Here is a 20142-nt window from a genome sequence, read left to right as displayed (position 1 = left end):
AGTGGCGTTAGATTGTATATCTCACAATGTGTTGTCCTCCATAATGACCCACAAAGGAGGACGCTACCACAGAAACGGTTACAAGATGGGGGAGGGCTGCAGCTCGCCCTGGAGACGTTTTCTCCTCTTTCTGCCCTTCAGAACGTCCAAAAGACACCCAGAGATCTTGATCTGAGTAAATAAAGTGGGAAGATTATGATTTCTCAGGAGCTTAAAATAGTTTTCGTGTTTTTTTTATTATTGTTGTTTTTACAGGATACTACATTATGAGCTTTCCTCATTTCCTCTGTAATCTTGCACATTTCAGACATCAACAAATAAATGAAATGCAATCGATATTAAGAAACATGCAAAGTGCATGGCTCAAAGTTCAAAATAATCCTTATTTATCTTACACTGGACCTTGTTTAGATGGACTGCTGTCCTCACAGTCAGAGCTGTGTCCCTGAGATGTCTTAATTAAGGGCATCCCCTCTCCATGACAACATGAAGATCCAAGAAAGATCCAGAAAAACCTGACTGAACTGAGATTATGGCTCATTCACTACCTTCACATAAAATAATCTCATTATTTGAAACTTTAGCATGCTTACTTTGAGCATCCACCATTGTAACACAAAAACAGGTTCTCTTCAGTATAGGGCTGAGGTTCTGGCTTAATAGGGGATTTTACATGAACTATAGTGCAAAAAAAAAGACTCCAACAGGTGATCATGTTTGGTTTATACATATTTTATTTGGTGTATTTACAAACAAGCACATGCAGGAGCTGAACAGTGACTGACACTAGAGGGGCACTCTATACGCAACAGTAGGACAACGGGATGTCTACGGGCTACATGACACCAGAGAGGAGGAGAGGGAGGAACAGAACTAACTGTCACTCACACACACAAGTGAAAGTGCAGGATGCGCTGACAGAGAAGTGCTCGAACTCATCTCTGCTTTCACTTCACATACACGCACATACACACGGCCATGCGTGCATTTTCGCACACGAAAAACCCGGATAATTAGCGAGCTATTCCTTTCAGAAACCTCAAGATCAATAAATAATACATCCCATAAATAAATAGCTTTTAAACAAATGCATTTGTAATCTCACATCGGAAAGAAACAAACTAAACGTGTCTACTGATATTTTATCTGTATCTAGACTTTGTTTCTTTTATTTCTTTTAATCACTTGTGTTGGCATTTTTTTTCCTGATAATGAGTTATGACACTGGTTTAAGTTAATGCTACTGGACTGTTGCCAGCAATCGCATGCTACACGGAAACTCTGCAGAACTGATCTTTTCCCTGATTGATCAATAGCAATGGAACTTTCCTGCAGATTGAATAGAGGTCCTTTAGCGTTAGCCTTTCCTGGCCGCTTAAAAATCGCGCTCCTTCTTTTTTAAATTTAAGCACTTATCGTTTTACGCTTCCGATTTCCTCTTGCATGATAACATCAAATTAAAATCGACTTTATAACAAACTAAACACACTTCTAGTTGCGCATTTAAATATATGCATAGTCCTAGATACAGATAACTAATAATTATGTGACACAAAACAACAGGTTTTTTTTCTTTTCATTTAAGCAACAACAAAACAAACGAATCACTTCCACTGCTACCACTACCATTAATATCAATGATTATGATCGGCAAACATGGGGTTAAGATAAATACAAAAGCTGAGGTACGAGGTGAAGACCAGCCACCAAACCCACAGACTTGTAGCATTTATGAATCGACATCACATCTGGGGTTTTTCTCACTGCGTTCATTTGAAATTCAGACAGTGCCGAGAAAGCGGGGCAGACTTTTGTGAGGGTTTTTGCTAAAACCCACGGAGGCTCTGTGAGATTCTGGCTACAGGTCGCTGTCGTCTATAACTTTGTGGGATATCTAAGATGTTTTCATTCAGAGCATTCGTGGTACATTACAGTGCATACAGAGTTTAAAAGGTATGAGCTAAATTTAATCATGTTATGAATATGATGATAATGGCAATACATAAAGCGCACAATAGGGAAGATACTGGATTGCATACTTAAAATAAACACATATTCATTTGTTTTTGCATGTATGACATCCGCTTCGTGTTGTTGCAAATGTAAAGATGAATAATCACTCCATCAATACGGCTGCAGCCTTAAGCTGCTACTTTCTCATATTTATCTACCTTTCTATCTATCTTGGTAATATCAATCTCGTTTTATATAGCTATATATTTATATATATATATTTTTATATGTATATTTATACAGTCAAATACAGTAGCAGAAACATGTCAAACACACATAAACTAGGTGAGAAAGATGAGAGGTCAATAAGGGTAAAAGGTCAATAGAACGGGTCTACACAGCTACAGTTCACTACATTACTACGCAGTATGCAACAGGAGCTACGGCCCACTACTCCGACATGCTTTCCCCACTCGACGACCTGCAGCCAGGCTGTCGACCGCCGCCTCCTCGCGACAGATAGCCGCTGATTTGAACGCACTCGAGTGTGACAGACTGCAAAGAATTTTGGCGATCGCTTTCAGATCAGTGGCCGGCAAGCAAGGCGGAAATGGAGAAAAAAGGCATTTGAAGGGATAATTCACTCGAGGATCAAAGGTCTTCTGGTTTGAAATGATCCAAGTTTGAGTCGAGTCATTATTTCGCACCATCTGCTCAATTCCTGCTGCTAAAATCTATTAGTTGAACACTACCAAACTGAAATGATTGTGATGGGAAAAGCTCCAATATGTTCATAACAGGAGGGGGGGGCTGCAGATTGCCTCTGATGCACATAAAGCACAACAGATGGTGTTATGCCCTTAACTCAAACTGTAACCGAGCCTGTGTGAAATATCCCTTTCAGAGTAGTGCAGCCTTACCATAACCTCTCAATACTCACCTAAAATATATATATATATATTTTATAATTATTTATTGATTTTTTTAGTGTTGATTAAGTGCAGCAGTTATGGTCACATGATGAGAGAGGTGTAGCCAATAGGTACCAGCCCCTCTTTGTCTCCCTGACGACAGCGAATCCAGTCTTGATCGACGCCTCCTAACACCACGAGCTCCTCCCCTTTGCGGAAGCTGAGCTCGGAACCGGATCCAGCGTGGTCACACAGCGTTCGCACCGACCTGGGACAGAAGACACCGTCTCAGCCGCAGTGATCGACGTTTACACCAGCCACAAAGAGTAACGTCAGCGTATGATGTCAGACGGGATGAGTCACCGTTTACAAGACTTCAGAATGATAACAGCAGCTATTCTGGTGTCTCTGGTATAACCCCTGCCACCCTTATCAGTGGGGAAAAATATTGATTTGCAAAAGAAAAGACATAAAAATAACTGTGTCACCCACTGTGACCATATTAGTCTTTTGAAACCAGATCTGGGTGAAAAATAGAGGACACTGCACACTCACAAGGCAGACAAACCCTATCATCTAATTTACTCTGGATGGAAATGTAAAATTTGACTTGAAACCAGCGATTGAGACCATAAAATCATTGGGAGAACTTACTGATATCACGGGTCAATTTTTTTTGTCACAGGCGTGTAAACAATGGGGCTTCTCAGATGAGAAGAAAGCATGCAGATTTGAGGCACTAGCTTGGTATCACTACTCATACCTTGAAGTTGGATCCATCTTTCATATGCAGACTAGGATCCCACTTGTGTAAAGGTCTGACCCAAAATTACACTGCTGTCATCTGATTTTTGCCAGTTTTGGGCTTTGAGATGTTACCATTCACTTAACGAAGACAGTCTACCACAGGGGTGTCCAACTCCAGTCCTCAACAGCTACTGTCCTGCAGCTTTTAGACGCATCCTTGCTCCGACACACCTCAATCAAATGGATGGCTTGTTATCACCTTTGCCAAACTTGATGGCGTGCTGAAGAGGTAATCCAACCATTTGATTCAGCTGTGTTGGAGTAGGGACGCATCTAAAAGCTGCAGGACAGTAGCTCTCGAGGACTGGAGTTGGAGACCCCTGGTCTACATTATAAAGGCCAATATAGGTCATATAAATGTATTTAAAACTTGGAAACAGAATCAGCGCTTGCAACAGTAACAGTGAGAAAACAGCAATGCTGTGTCATTGCTCCTCATCCATCATTGCCATCACGTTATGTCTGCTGTACCTGAGTGGTCTGGGTTTGTCCTTCATCTCCAGTGTGTCGACATCTTTCTCGGACTCTGATCCGGTCTCTCCCAGAGTCTCGGGGATCTTTCTCAGCATTGGTGTGGAGCTGCTGCTCACCATTCGGGTCAGCGCAGTGACACCGGGTGCAAACCACTGAGAGGGACGTCTGAGGAAAATTACAGAAACTTGGAAAATTACAAACAGGCATGAGTCACAGACAATTGTCTTCAGAAGCTGATTTAATTTATTCAACAGAGGATTTGATTATCAGTAAAACCAATTTCTGTAGTCTAGACTACATAATAACTATTACATATTTAATGACTGACCTGGTTGGTTGTGTGTGACCTGTCGGGCTGGTGGGAGTTTTGGAGGCTCCAAAGAGCCGGCCCAGACCCCAGGGAACCTGAGTACTACCGCTGACTGGAGTGTAGTTGCTTCCTGCCTGAGCCTGGAGATCTGGCAGATCTGTGTTCATCTCATCCTTCTTCACTGCAGAGAGGCTCAACTCAGCCAGATTCTGACTCAGTCGGCCTCCCCAGCGCACCACAGCACCCCATCCTTGTTGAATTACCTGTAAATAAAAAAAAAACAGATAAATTAATTTCTGCATAATCACACAATCATCATTGAATACAAAGGCAGAGGAGTTGAACAGTTGTGGCTACCTGTCCTGCCTGCTGAGCGAGGCTGTCTTCCTCAACGTTAGGAGGAGGCAAATCTTCAATTTCTTTTTCCTGGACCCACAACAGTTGAGGACTCGTCTCCTCCTGAGTGACTGAAGCCTTTATGGGTCCAAAACTGGTATCTGTTGACGCTCCCAATCCTCCATTATCTGAATTAGTCACAGGTGATGATTTAGCATCTTTAGCTGCCTGATGATCTGGGCTTCCAAAATCTACTTCTGAGAGGCTTTCACTGTATCTGCTGTCTGGGGTTTTGGATTGAGACCCATTTATTGCTGTCTCATTTGTTGAAAGCTGGGATCCAGGATCCGGAAAGGGAGGGCTGGGGATCTCTGGCCTGTGACTCTCTGGCTCTAAATGGTGGTGCTGGAAGAGCAGGTCGAGGTTGAAGGTGAGCAGACTCAGAGGCTGCAACACAAGGAGCAGCTCCTCAAACAGAGGCTGGCAGGCGGTCTGCGACAGACGCATAAAAGAGGTGGGGTGGTAATAGGTCTCCAGCACATCTGAGAAAAGAGAGCGCGCGAGAGAGAGAGGTCAGTTTCAGTATTTACATTTATGCTTGTAACCAGATTTGCACCATGACATGAAAATAATGGCATTTATCGCTGCTGTCAATGTAACGTTTACAGAATCCAACTAAACAAATTCAGGACGTAAACACATGTCCACACCTTTTACAAGAATATTCTCATGAATTCTTTTCAATGAAATTAATATGAGGAATATTAACAGTCTCTAGAGAAATATTAATGTTTACCTCTCGATCAAATGCAGCCATATAAAAGGTTTGACATGCAAGAATAAAGTCCCAAATCCAATTAATAGTATTTTGCCATTAAGCTTCAATATTTGAAAAGAAATACGTACAAATTTCAACAGAACAAAATGCTGCATTTGAAAAATATTAATTAGTCCTGTATAGCATATACCTACATCAAGAAAACAGCCTGCTTTGATGACAGACTTTTTCTGCTTTCCCACGTCATCTGAAGTGCTTCGCTTTCCTTCTCTCTGGATGATTCATTTACTGAATCAATTGGAGATCTTCGAGTTTGAGAGTTAAAAAATGTGTAAAAATGAGTCTGGTTGCTCAGCAGGTGACCACATATCCTATGGTCAGTGTTCGGTGGCACAGGTTGAGTCTGACCCACAGCCCTTTGAGTGTCTTCCCCCTTTCTCTCTCAACACTTCCCTGTTTTCTTCTGTAACCTCGTCTTACAGTGTCGCAAATCACCTGCTCTAACTTTGAACTGTGGACAGGTTCTTTTTACATGAACGCGTGACTGCTCTTCTCAATCAGCCCGTCACAGCAGCTGCTGTGGAGCTCACCTTTGCAGGAAATTCTGGTCACTGATCAGGCAAGCTGTCTCCTGATACTCTGAGTTTATTTCATTTATTCATCAAAGAGGGGAAAATCCCCTGCATTTGCATCCCCACCCTGGCAAACTGCACCCTGCTCATAACTGCAACAACTGCTAGAAGAGAGGAAAACTTACCACTGCAAGACTGAAGGTAAGACAGCCAGAAGTCAAGAAGCTTGGTACTACGAGACAAAAACAGAAAGAAGATGAGTAACGAGGATACAAAGAAGATACGTGCACAGAAATTATTATGCAGTTTAGGCCGGATTTACTAAGTGGAGCAAATTACCAAATGCAGAAATGCGCCCATGGGAGTGGAAAGTTATGTGGGTGATCTACTAACAATGTGCTAATTTATAAACAAGAACGCATGCAGTTGATTTCAGCATTCTGCAACAGCAGCACAAATTAGCAGGTTAAAAACAAGCAGCCTCGATGAGGGTGTAGTAAAACAGTGCAAGTACAGGTTTTACTCAAGTGTTTCTCTCTGAAAACAGTGAGAGAATTCAGGAAAATGACAAGCAGTTGGAGGAGAGACAATATCTTTAATATAAGGTTGAACTCCACTGTTAGAAATGACTGAAGACTGAGTGTGAACCTGAGGACTGAGACTCCGGTGGAGCGCAGACGAGAGCTGCGTTACTACAAACTATGTGTAACAGCTGACCTGCACCATGTGTAGGAGAACACAAATCACTATTTATTGTCGGTGTCTTATTGAAGATACTGTTACCGTGTCGCTATGTAAGTGCATGATCTGCTTTTTTGTTTCCTGCAGGCTGTATGAAGCGCTAAATACCTATTTCAGTCAATATTACATATTGTAAGATGAAGACATTTTTCTAACACATTAACAAAGATCCCGTTTTCATTTCAGCTCCACATTCCAATATGGTATGTAACAGCTCTGATAGAGAGAAGCAAAAATAAATAAATAAACTGAAATGAGACTAAATGCCTGAAACACTGAAAACCATCAGCCCACTCTAAAATATAGTCCCTGTTTAACATCAGGACTCTCCTCCTTCAGTTCACTTCAGTTCGGTTAAGTTAGGCTCCACTTCATCAAAATACCAGTATTACTACGGACCACAAATATGTGGAGCTCAGATCTAAGCGTGCAGAGTTAAGACCGAGCGAAGAGTTACAGGATGTAGTCAAACTTTTTACACACACTCACAACTTTGACCCATCCACCCATGTCGTTACGTACTCACACTGGTATCCTGTCATTCCAAATAAATGAACACTGCTAATGCAACTACCACAACAACACCAGGCACAAAATATAACAAGTCTTTTTTCTATGTTCAATTTACTGCAATTTGAGGTAAAATGAATGCCACAAAAGGGTTCTGTGGTTGTGCAGAACCATTAGTAAATCTGGCCTTATGAGTGCAATAATAAAATGAATAACGTGCTCTTAAACGAGTCGTCAGTGGAGATCAAGGATTGTTAATAGCCACTGCTTACTTCAGTAGGCCGAGGAGGAATGCGTTGAACCTGTGTTTGCTCTGTCTGAGCTGGGGTAGCTCTCCAACTCGAACTTGCAGACTGAACAAGGCATGAGTTTTAGGACCTTGGAAGATCGGTTGGGAGGAAGAGGATAAAATGCACAGAGAGAGAGAGAGAGAGAGATCAATGAAGGACCTTACAGAAGTGAGTGAAAAATTGCTGTGAAGCTTGGCACTCGTAGGCCAATCAATATCTGTGTCCTGGTGTTCACTTTATTCAGCATTTTAGACGATAAAATCAACAAGTATTGACTGATGTGGGAGAAAAGTGGAGACAGACGAATTGCAGAGTTTATCACTATCAACCAGGAAACCAAACCTCAAGAGGAACAACAGGATAATATCTGATTTTTAATATCCACGGCTATGATGCATGATATGCTACCTGCCCTGGTTGAAGCCTGGACCAGACTCCAAGCAGAGTTTGGCCTTCTGCCTGCAATCAGGTCACTCTGGTAGGGTTTCAAGCCATCAGTCAGCAAGCTGTGGAGGGCGGGGCAGAGGCACTGCAGCACCAGACGGCCCAGTGATGGATTTATAGCGCTGTCTCCTGATAAGGCCTGAGGAGAGGAGAAGAAAGGAAGGGAGCACGGTTTGGGGGGGAAAAAATGGGTGTTTGGTGAGGAGGAAGATGTGCAGCGATTGGACAAGAAGATGAAAAGGATGACTCAAAGAGCGAGGGAGGGGTGGAAAAGGGGGATTGTGTGATGATGATCAACATGATGTAATGAGGGATGATTTGGGTGGTGAGTGAGCAGCAAGTTGACAAAGAAATTCTTGTGACTAAGAAACTGGGTTATCTTAAGATACTCTAGTACCCTGTTAACTGAGGAAGACTGGAGGACGGCACACAATAGTCAAAACAAGAAGGAAGAGGGGAAATATTTTCAAAGGTAAACAATGAATTTAATACACCATGACGTTTAGCCAAAAAAACATAGATTATAAAGGGTGACTAACAAATGAAAAAGCACACAGTCCTTCTAGCTACTGTCATCAAACCAGCAGGTACTGACCTTCTGAACCACAGTCCTTGAAGAACTGAACTGGGCCAATATGGCTTCCACTGCCACACTAACTGCGCCTACCAGGGCTAGAGAGGAGAACCGGGTGTAAAAAAAAAAAAGGTAAAAGCAACAGCTGGTTAGAAGAGCGTGCACAGACAAACAAACGCACATCCTGCACATGTACATCCAACCCCACCTTTCTTTTCCTGTAGGCACAGTGAGGATAGGCCAAGACCTCTCATTGGATGCTTCACATCCTCGCCCATCCAGGGTGTGTCTGTCTTCAGCACAGAGCCAGCGAATGAGACACTGCGAACAGCTGACAGCGATGGTAAACAAAACCCCAAATAAATATATATCGCAATTACTTTGTATGCAAGTGATAAAAAAAATACAAATTAACAAACTTAAAAAAAATGAATCACCACCAAAAGAAACAAAACAACTAAAATATTAGCATTATTAGCAGGAGCAGTTAAGCAATGAAGAAGCCAGATAGAAGCAGATGGAAGCAGTCGTTACTGCTGACGACAAACAGTGAGCGAGCACATCCTGTAGGATTACTGTGATGAGGTTTTTTACAACTGGATCTGTGAACACAACTTTTTGTCTGCTTCAGGGCTAAACAGGATCCCATGCAATTAACCTCAACTCACACAAACACAGTTATACAAATACTCACATACTTAATATAGGCATACACGGAGGAACTGCAGAGCTAGGAACAAACAAGTGTAGGAACTACCACAAGAACCAGGTCAGAAGAAAGTACATCCATGTGCAAAGGGTAGGTGTAAAGTACATTTTGCTGTTTATATAACTGTATTTATATAAACTAGATCGATAAATGCAAATGTGTACAATGGACAGGATGCCGTGGATCTTAACCGAACGCAGAACAAATAAAAATGAAAACTTTATTTATTTATTAGCATCACATCATCATCAAGCAGCTACTTAAGGTTCGCTTTGCATGAAATGCACGTGTCTGTGTGGGTACACCATGCAAAAACAAAAAGACGACAAGAACAACATCGGGACAAAGAGACAGACAGGTGAGGAAAGACAGACAGAGAGAGAGAGACAGTGATGAGAGTGACTCTAGACACCTTGTGACAGAAACAGCTGTTACCCTTCTGAAGGCCCTTTGCAGATTTGAAAGGACAGAGCAGATAAGACGTATCAGATGGCCTGCAGGGACGCGCCTTCTGATATATAAAACAGCTACAGTTACCTAGTTCTTTCAAATCTGCAAACCCCCGGGGCCATAGGTGACACAAGCGTGTAGGCCACCACATCCAGACGAGAGAAGAAAATAGAGACAGACAGACATGCAAGCAAGATGTCAGACAAGGAGAAAAAGTGTAAGATGTATGGAGAGAGAGAGAGATCTTACTCGCCACGCGTGACTGCAGAGGAGCCTGGTAGAGTTTTGGGGGTAGGGGGGGCGCCCTGGGCGGTATAGGAGGGTAGAGGTTTGGATAGTAGAGGGGAGCAGCGAGGGCAGGCAAGGTGTGCGAGCGGGGGAAAAGCGGGGAGCTGAGGGAGGAGCCTGCTGCACCGGGAGGGGGTGCTCCGGAGCGATGGGGAGGGGAGAGGGCTCCAATAGGAGAGAGGCGGGGGGGAGCCCCCCTGTGAAGAGGGCAGTTTTTAGGGTGGTACAGGTAATAGGTGGGGAGGGGAGGGAGATCTTTGGATGTCCTAGCCTTGATGCTGACCTGGTCTGTGTGTGAGAGTGAGCGCTTCTCTGAATACATCGAATCCCTAGCACCGATGCTGTTTGAATACATCATCATAACATCAATATTCTTATACGGTGTGGTGCAACCTGGAGCTTCAGCGGTGCTGCTAACAGACACGGCGTTGGCATCATTCTGCTTCTCTGAATCACTTTGGTAAAGGGAGTCAAGATTGCAGATTGAGTCAGTTGCAAAGTCCCTTTCATTGGTTTTGGGATCGCTGTTATATTGGTAAGCTGAATGTGTGTTTTGCTTAAACTTATCCCCACAGTCACGTGGAGACTCTACACCAAAAGCAGCCGGGGACTCATCTTTAAACCCAGAGCTTATAACAGAGCTCGATTCATCTCTGTGGATACAAGCTGAGCGGACAGCAGGGGTCCACCGTGTGCTTCTGTGTGTGTCTGTGGGCCCTTGGCCTACATGACTGCGGGGCCTGGGATCTGCAAGGGGGTGGGAGTAACAGTAGCCTGGGCGAAAGGAAGGGATAGCGGTGTGGAGGAAGTAGGGTTGGGAGGACTGGGCGAGGGAGAGCGGGGGTGAGGAAACTGCTTGGTTCAAAGGGAGAGCAAGGCCAAAAAGTGCAGGAGTTCGGATGGAGAGGGCAGACGGACAAGCATAAATGGTAATGAGGGCACGATGATGCCAAAATGGAGACAACCGAATGGAAACAAACCAAACGGGATGGATAAGTGAGAAAAACAAGGAAGATAAAAGTAAGAAAGAGGCGGCAAAGAAATGGGAAGGAGAGAGAGATGCAGAACATGTTAGTGTCTGTTGAGAGAAAAAATGCACATGTGTATTCTAGCAGTCATCTTCAAAACACCATGCAGTATTTATTCCAGTCAAACATCTGATTGACAGTTACACACCGACGGTGCATGGAAGTCAATGGAGCTGATTTATGAAGAGCAATAAACACAGTCTTTCGCTTAGGAGGGGTCTGACATGACAGGAAATGACACGGAGGCTGTAAAAGAATAATTACGGAGCAGTCTCACAGCTGCACGGTAGAAGGACTTGGTCTGTCATTCACTCGCTTAATTCATCATAATTAAAATGCCATTCCTGAAGAGTCATCCTACTACAACACGTGTTAAGAATCCACGTTTTCTTTGTGACATCAGATTTCTGTTTGACACCTGAGAGTTCTGAGTGATAACCACAGTCAGTGACTGGTGTTGCTAAACGTTTTATACTTTACTGCAGTGCGTGCTGTCATCACCTCCGGATCACCTTCTCTCTCACTCTCTGCTTTTAGTTTCTATCTCTCTCTACCTTCTTCCCCACCACCCCTCCCTTCTCCACCAGTACAGCAAAAACTGTACTGCTGAGTCAGTCAACAGATAACAGATTTCTGTTCCTTTCTGCTCAATCATCAGGCCCGCCTTTGTGGAAATTCAGAGTGGCACCCTGACTCTCGTTACACTGTATTTACTTTAAACTAAAAAAAAGGAGCTAGAAAGCAACCATACCTTGGTTAGACTTGAGCTGTGTCTGAACTGCAACAAATACATGATACTTCCTAGTTTTCTGACCCTGGCTGGCAGTAATTGGTCTATGTACTAAGATCCACCCCTTCAGCTCTTAAAGGTGTATACACCTATCCCCCAAACCTACCTCGCTGCAGTGGTTTTGAGAAAAGATCTGAAACTTTTAACCTATAAATTTTTAACCTATAAATCATTTAGAAAAAATAATCCAGTCTTGGTTTTAAATACCCTGCTGTACATGAACAACTTAGTTTTAATGTAGCCTAATGTAGGAACATATGAGCTACGTAACCTGATCTGAGCTATCTGTGCTGCTCCAGGGAGCAAAGGGTGGGGTGTTGGGGTGGAGACAGCATAAGTAAAAACACATAAATGTCCCAAAACTGGGATTCAAAACTATTAAAGAAGCAGAGAGAGAGGGGAGAAGGAAAATATTTCAGGATGCCAACAAAGAAAGAAAAAAACAAAAACAGGAAACAGGAAAAAGTCAGATTAAAAGTGAGGAAGGTAGTGAGCTCCATTATTCCTCTCCCCCTCAATCTGAAGAGTGGATGAATAATTGAATAAGTCTGTGATGACATCACACACTGATAACCCGTACAGGAAATACTGGCTGGAAACTTTCCAACCTCCCCTTTCTCCTCATATTACCTTCACTAGCCTCACTATATTCTTCCATCTCTCACTGTTGTGTTCACATTTCTTACTCCCCTATCTAAAATCACCCTGTGTATGCCCTGCCATCACATCATTGCATCATCCTTTTCTGTGACTCATGTTCCCGCTCCATCTCTCTTCCGTGGCTCCATTTATCATTTCCACAAATGAGTGTACTTTTTTTTTCATTTCCCTTGGCTTTCTGTTTCTTTTCATTGTAATGTCAAAGGATATTATTTGTGCGTCACTGAAGAACTGAGCAAGATGACTGTGAGTGTGCCCGTCCCAGATCTGTTCTGTCATCCAATTTGCTCTGACTTATTTTTGTGTGTTTACTTTCTTCTATGCACATGCACAGGCAGGAATGTACTTTGTGTAATTGAATATAACTTCCAATTTACTACCATTAAAATCACACTCACCTGAAGTTCTTGATTCAAAAGTCCGTCCTCCATCAGCTTGTCCTCTCACCTCCACCTCCTCCTTTAGCTTGTCCTTCCCTTCTTTTTCTTCCTTCTTAATTTCTTCCCCCTCCCACTCTCTGTCCAAGGTCCACAGGCTGCTGTCACTGACTGAGCAGCCAATCTTCTGTGATGGGCACAACTCTAGTTGCCCCCCCTCCTTATCAGCTCTCTGGAGCATTTCCTGCAGAGCAGCCATTGAGGTGAGGGCTGGCGGCGGCTGCATGAAGAGGGCCTGAGCCTGAGAGGTGTACTCCCACTGGCTGCCATCACTTCCCTCCTTATGTTTCCTCCACTTTAAGTTGTAGAGTATATCTGGATCTGGAGTGATTATTGTGGGGTCAGGATCGGGCTCAATGATCACCTTAGTCGGAGGAGAGGAGCTCTTGTTGCGGAAACGCAACTCTTTAAAGGTTGTGACCTTTGGAGCTGACCCTGGAGAGGTACCTGACGAATTGGGCTTCTTTTGGGTTTCCACATATGCCTTTCTCTTTTCTAGGGGTGGCAGCTGTGGTGGGGCTTCACACTCAGGTGTGAATGCTATCAGCCAATCAAAACGCTCAGGTTGTTCAGAGTTGGCGGGCAGAGTGCTGACTTTGATGGATGGCAAACATGGAGGAATGGGTGGCAGAGGGCGAGGGGGAGGAGGAGGCGGCGGTGACTCTGGTGGCTCAGCAGAATAACGGGAAGCCCCAAAGCTCACATTCTTTGCTTTATCTTCATGTGTATTGCTTAAACTGTAGTACTGGTCAAATGCCAAGCCAGTGTTTTTCTTCCTTCTCCTTGCCATCTCAGTAAATGACGTTGTTCTCTGTGTGTCTCTGCCCTCCTCTTTCTTTTTGCCTTCTTCAGCTATATCTGCTTTTTGATCTCCCTCCAACTTTTCAGTGCCAATCCATTGATCTCTGGCCACCAGCTGTGTGTCAGGCTCACTTTCCTCTTCTCTGTACCGCAGACTGAACTCTTGTGACTCCAGAGATTTCGGTTTCATGAAATTATCTCCATCTCCCTCGTCTTCTAACCCCCCGACACAGACACCAAGCTCAGGGCTGAGTTTGAGGAGCTCGGCTTGGGTAAGTCCAGCAAGCATGAGCAGTTTCCGAATCTCTACATCCAATGCGTGGAAGGATGGTGGAGGAGGCAGCGCAGGTGGAGGTGGTATGGCAGGAGGAGAGGAAGAGGAGACTGAGATAACAGGTGGAGGAGGGAGTGGTGGGGGGCGGGTGGTAGGTGGGGGGAGGGACATGGGGGTCTTTTCCTGTCCGGCTTGAAGAGCCGCGAGGCGCTGCGCTTCCTTCCGTGCGAGGTGTCGCTTTCGAGGTGGAGGGATAGGAGGTGTTGGGGTGGGGATAGAGGGAGGTGGAGAAGGGGTGGTATACAGAGTGAGGTAAGGAACTGGCTTAGAAGCAGGGAGAGGAGGAATGGATGGTGGAGATGAAGGTAGGGATTTCTCACACCTAAAAGTGGTGAATGTGGGGGATGAGGAGTTAGGTGAGAAGGTAGACAATGTAGGAGAGGTGGAAACAGCGATGGAGGTGGTCTCTCTGCTGATATTTATGTAGGTGTGGAGGTCCGAGCTCACGCTGGCATGTCGCGCTGGAGGTTTTGGGGGTCTAGGTGGCGGTTCAACAGGGGAAGGTGTGAGGGAATCTGGAACGAGGGGATCTTCACAGTCTGACGGAGCGGTTAAGTCGACCCCGGCATCGGAAAACTCCTGAGATTCTCCCATCGTTCCATCATGTGTTTTATACAGCTTCCAGGGAATGTCAATGTTGCCCATTTCATCCATGACATCCGAAAGGTCCTGCTCATCCAGATCTCCAAGATCAAGTCCCTTCTCGTGGAGTCTGGCAATGTAGGTCAGTTTTACTTCCCTGTTCACCTTTTCCAAACGATCCAGGTGATCTAAGCGATCCCGCAGAACATCCCAGTGCTGTTCCCCGTCCAGATCCCAGCGAGCCACTTGGATCACCTGGCTGAACCGCTCCATTTTCCCAAATTCTCCGACCGATTCTAGAAAGTCAAGCAAGCCTAATTTGGTGACCTCAGAATCATCTTTGACTCCTAAGTAGTCAGGGGAAGGTGAGTCAAGTGCAGAAGGGTAACCCTCATCTGGGGAGCAAGGTGGACTCGGGGAATGAGATGTTAAACAGAAGGGATTTCGGTTCAGAGGGAGGGATGGAGGTGAGCGAGCAGGAGGCTTGCTATCAGGGCCTTGTGGGAGAGAGTGGTCTTTGGAGGAAAGAGAGACGGACAGATTGTCTTGATCTTGGGAAGAGCAGATGGAGGCAGATTGATCGGCACAGTCAGACTCCAGATCAGAACAGGAGCTGATGGAAGTGGAGGAAGAGGAGGTAGAAGAGGAAAGCGAGAACTCCAGGAGGGAGGGGGGACAGTCGCAGCACGAGGGGACCAGGGTGTCATCGTCTTCATCGTCATCGTCCTCTTCATCGTCAATCTCAATATCCCCGCTGCTCTCTTCCTCATCATCTTCCGCCACCTTTGCATTTTTCTTATTGTCTACTTCAGTGTTTTCATCTGAAATCTTCTCTTCACTTTCCAGACTGGCAGCAGGGCAGGCAGAAATTTCCATCTGGGCCTTTGCCTGTGCCTGCTCCTTGGCCCCGGTCCCATCCTGCCTCAGGGGCATCGGGGCCGGTGGAGGCGGTAGCTGCAGTTGATGTCTGAGGGAGATGGTGTTGTTGTTGTTGTGGTTGTGGTTGAACATGCTGTTGTTGTCCTGCGGGGATCGGCCATCACAGCATAGACATGGGAGGCTCGGCTCGTTGCAGTTCGGGTCAACAGGAAGAACTGACGGAAGCGGAGGAGGCGGATCCGCTGCGGGTACAATTTGAGTTGCTGCAGATGCACGGGCATTCTTGGGTTTGGGTTTAGCTAGTTTAGAGACAGTAGAACCCTGTTTCTGTGAGCTTAACCTGGACTGGCTTACTGGAGCTCGAGGCTGTACGCCCACTCTGGTCCTGGAGGGAGCGGTGGGGCCCTTGGTGGCCCGGCGTGGGGACGGCGTGGTGATTGTGTTCATGTTTTTATCCTCCCTCTGAAACCCAGGGCCGTGTGACTTTGGTGCAGCTAAGTTATTGGTCCGTCTGCTGACGTCAAAGCGCCGCGGTTTCGGCGGCTGAGAGGACTGCATTGTGGGAATGGGACTTTTTTGGATATTCTGATATTTCTGTTGCTATGGAAACAAGTATTGTAGAGCCTCCAAACTATGACGCGCCGTGGCAGTCACATCTTGGCGTGACTCCCGAGATCCTGTAACATCAAAGAAGACACACAGTGAATAACAAATATGAGCAGCTTCTGCTCATCGCAGAGCGATTTCTTACTCTACACATGTTTGCATATTAGGTTTAAGCTTCGAAGCGAACCCATCATCGAGACTATTCATTAAAAGGCAACTGCTTTTGGGGGTTTTCTGTTCGGTAATTATCACAGCCTAGGAAGTCACACACTGTGACTCACAGTTAGAGTAGCACATTGTCAAGCATTGCCCCTTAAAATAAATACGTTGAGAACTCTTAGTAGTTAATTTTAATTCCTCTGTGTGTGTGTGTGTGTGTGTGTGTGTGTGTGTTGAGGTGGGAATGTTTCTTTTAGTATTAAAGGTGAGCATACCAATCCAAACAATAAATGCAAAACCAACCAAAAGTAATAAACAAACAAACAAACAAATAAAATATTTAAAACCAGGTGCAGCAGATTACACTGCTGTGTAACAGGGTGTTAAATTATAAATGTACACTTTCACACAAAGTCTAGTTTACATTGTTTGAATTTTTATTATTATTTACTCCATCCTTTCAAGCATTTATCAAATATATTCATCTTAAACAGGTCAAATAAAGGTTAGTTTTTCCTGCAGGAAGTCAAACAAATCTGCTAACACATGCAGAGCAACCAGGATCATTACAGACACGCAGGTTTGAAATATATAAGCCGGTGTGATGGTACTTAAATATAAGAATTGAAAACTAGATATCCGAATGCCATTCTGTCCTATCATCAAAAATATATGGAAAAGATTTGCTCTTTCCATCCCACAGCCTCTCCAGCAGTCAATTTCACTGAAAGTGAATCAGCAAGAGTCATAATCAAATAATCATTTAACCCTGTGAGGTCTTAGTCATCATTGATAAGCCCTGACCATATGCTGTGGATACAAATCAAAGGGCCTTTTTCTTGAGAAAAAATGCAAATAATTTTTTAGACTTTTTTTATACTGGCAAACTGGTTCTCTAATGTGGCAGTGGTTTACATCTTTGCCTAAAAAATGAAAGATTTCCGGTTTGATCCTGGAAGGAAATCTGCCAAATTAAACATGAAGAGCTACTCACTGTGTCGGCCCCTTGTGAGTAAGAGAGCAGCTAAAAGTAGCTCTATTATTTAGACTAGCAGAATTATTTTTAAAGCCAAAAATTAAATATTCTGACAGCTTTAGAGTTAACTTTAGGAATAAGATTTAGAGGTACTATGGTAGGTACTGAGACATCTAAAGACCACAGCTGGGACTCATCTGTTTGGAAAAATGTAGCCCTAACATATAAAATGTCTTTTTATATGTTAGGGCTTAAAATGACTATTAATATGATCAAAAATATTATTCAGATCTGGGCACCTGTCCAGAGTGAACCCTACAATATCTGGGGTAGGCTCCAGCATCCCTGGGGAATAATAATATCCACATAAACAAAAAATTACATTGTCATAATGGTGAGATGATGCAAACGGTGATAATACTGTAATACAGAAGGTGGTGTCTTCCATACAAAATTTCGAATACTTAATTCCTGCAATCTTGCAGCTAAATAGATAGTTTTAGAGCTTCTCTATTTGTATGCAGTGCTTCTGCAAGATACCTGCACGGCTCCTTTCATCTGCTGGTTTCACACAACACCCAACTATTCAAACACCCACCCACACACATGAAATGATTCTCCTTGTAATAATAATTGTCAGCTAATTTATAGTCTGATAACTGTCATCAGTTATGCTCATCTTCACTGGGCTATGATATTCATGGAAATCTGGATCAAAAGAAACAAATCGTAAATAACAAAGAAAACACACATACATTTAAGTGGAGCATGAAATAATCACTCAGCGGTAGAGAACAACACCCAGTCTGCTTTTTAAAAGCCCATCTACTGAAGGCTATTGCTCATATATTCCTCCACAGTGCCCTTCACATCACTGAAGAATATAAATCACTGGAGTGCCTGTTTACACTGCTGGGCCTCCGTCGGGATGGCCCTTAGCAAACTAAGCCTTGAAATAAAATATAGAACACAGCATACCGTCATATGTAATGCAATCCGTCCTGTGCTCAGAGTTTAACCCTGTATCTATTGATCCCACAGAGCTGATGGAGACAGGGGTGGATGGGTGGAGGAGGGAGGAGGGGAGTACCTCCAACCCGCATCGCTCTGATAAACGGGCCCATACGCCCCTATTACAACTCAGACAAAAACCATCATTTTCACACTACAATTAGAACAGACAAAACAGTTATTTGCGTATTTACGCAAAGCTATCTAATCCGACAAATGCCACCGCGAACAGAGGAATTTATTGTCTTATCCTACGCAGTCTCAGGGGGGTAAGAGGAGGATTTTCTTACCCGATCGTCTCATGCAGGTTCGCTTGAAAGACATCTACATGCACGATAAAGCTGATAAAAATGCACCTGACTCACATTCAGATAAAGATGGATGAAGGTCTCCATCTCGTCGGGCTCTCTCACATCCCCAGTCCGTGAGAATGTGAATCTCGAACAGCCTCAGCATCTGTCTTCTCGCGAGCATCCAGAAATCCCCCCACCTCCCCCGATCAAACCACACCCCTTACCCCTCGCCTTATCGTCACATTCAGTTAATCTATAGTCCTTTTTAGCTTTGCCTCCTTAAAATAATGAGTCTCAAGTGTTCACCGCCCAATTATCATGATTTATGCATTTGGTGATTACTTTAACAGCAAATTAACTCATATAAAAAGGTCATATTTAATTGCGTTTAACTGCAATTTAAATACATATAGAAAAGGATATAATTATTATCCCCTCCCAACACACACACACAAACACACATACACACACAATTATTTCTATTTGTACATAATAACAAAGTTATTTCAGAAACAAATACCATGACCAAAATTATTAGCCCGCTGAAAAACGGATCTTTTTATTGAGCTATATCATGAACCACTGCTGTGCAATGACATGCTATTATTTTGTAGTGCTCAAAGCTCAAGCTGACGGTTATCCTCCAAGTTAAACACAGTATAAAAATGTCAGCAAGGGTTTGAGTCGTCACTTGAGTAAAAATCATGCCAAAAACAGAAGATATCAGTTATGAGTCGAGAAAAAGAATTATTCATGCTGATAAAGCAGTAGATGGATATAAAACAGTATCACAGCGTATCCAAGTGTCAAGAACTGGAGTGAGAAGTATCATCAAGAAATTCAAAGGGAGCCACACAATACAGACCAAGTCTCGTAGACGTAGGAAGCAAAAGATTTCAAACACTCTGGAAAGAAAAACTGCGAGAAATTTTGAGGTCAGACTAAAGTATGCTAAGTATGCTGAGTGCTTTCCTCAGATGAGCTGAAACTAGAGCAGGGATGCTGCTTATGTTTGGAGAAAGAAGGGAGAGAAATACAACTCAAAGAACACCCTCCCTACAGTGAAACAAGGTATTGGGGGTACAACGTGGTGGGGATGTTTCAGTGCATTTGGAATTGGGAATCTCATGAAAGTGGAAGGAATCACAAAGAAATAAGGATATGTGAAGATTCTGGAAGAAAACCTCAAGCAGTCATCGCTTTGTTTTCCAAGGTGACAGTGACTTAAAACATTTGTTGCCTCTGTTGAAGAACTGCTTCCAGACGGCCAAAGTGAACATTACAGACTGGTCTGCACAAAGCCCTGACTTTGTAAATCTGTCGGGAAGACCGAGGTCCATGCCAGAAGACCATCAAATCTGGAGCTTGAGAGCTGGGCTGAGATTGCTCAGACGTATGTGAGGCTTCATGAAAACTAGAACTGACTACAGGCTGCAAAT

The 20142-nt window shown here is 43.9% G+C and overlaps 1 protein-coding gene across 3 annotated transcripts; it reads right to left on the bottom strand.

Moving 5' to 3' along the window:
* Positions 1 to 716: 716 nt before the first annotated feature.
* rusc1 (RUN and SH3 domain containing 1) lies at positions 717 to 18886 on the bottom strand. 3 transcript variants are annotated; one of them, XM_084943207.1, is made up of 12 exons: positions 18776 to 18886; positions 13024 to 16335; positions 10109 to 10999; positions 8909 to 9031; positions 8722 to 8798; positions 8091 to 8265; positions 7665 to 7770; positions 6327 to 6373; positions 4813 to 5333; positions 4474 to 4718; positions 4143 to 4310; positions 717 to 3132 (listed from the first exon to the last, which is right to left on the bottom strand). In XM_084943207.1, exons 2-12 carry the CDS (start codon positions 16214 to 16216, stop codon positions 2967 to 2969), a joined length of 5712 nt encoding a protein of 1903 aa, XP_084799333.1. In that variant the 5' UTR covers positions 16217 to 16335; positions 18776 to 18886; the 3' UTR covers positions 717 to 2966. The 3 variants fall into 3 exon arrangements, with proteins under 3 accessions (XP_084799333.1, XP_084799334.1, XP_084799335.1); XM_084943208.1 differs by having other exon boundaries at positions 18701 to 18783; XM_084943209.1 differs by lacking the exon at positions 10109 to 10999.
* Positions 18887 to 20142: the final 1256 nt, after the last annotated feature.

Source organism: Perissodus microlepis, chromosome 11 (assembly GCF_051167445.1).
Source record: "Perissodus microlepis isolate ML-2025 ecotype Zambia chromosome 11, ASM5116744v1, whole genome shotgun sequence".
Taxonomy (NCBI): Eukaryota; Metazoa; Chordata; class Actinopteri; order Cichliformes; family Cichlidae; genus Perissodus; species Perissodus microlepis.
This window is presented reverse-complemented; position numbering and strand designations above follow the sequence as displayed.

Excerpts from the sequence above, each read along its gene's own strand:
- rusc1 (XM_084943207.1), bottom strand. The coding sequence starts at position 16,216 with ATGCAGTCCTCTCAGCCGCCGAAACCGCGGCGCTTTGACGTCAGCAGA. Across the intron at positions 9,032-10,108 it reads TCTGCAGTCACGCGTGGCGA|CTGTTCGCAGTGTCTCATTC; the intron begins GTAAGATCTCTC and ends CATCGCTGTCAG. Across the intron at positions 8,266-8,721 it reads CAAGGACTGTGGTTCAGAAG|GCCTTATCAGGAGACAGCGC; the intron begins GTCAGTACCTGC and ends TCCTCTCCTCAG.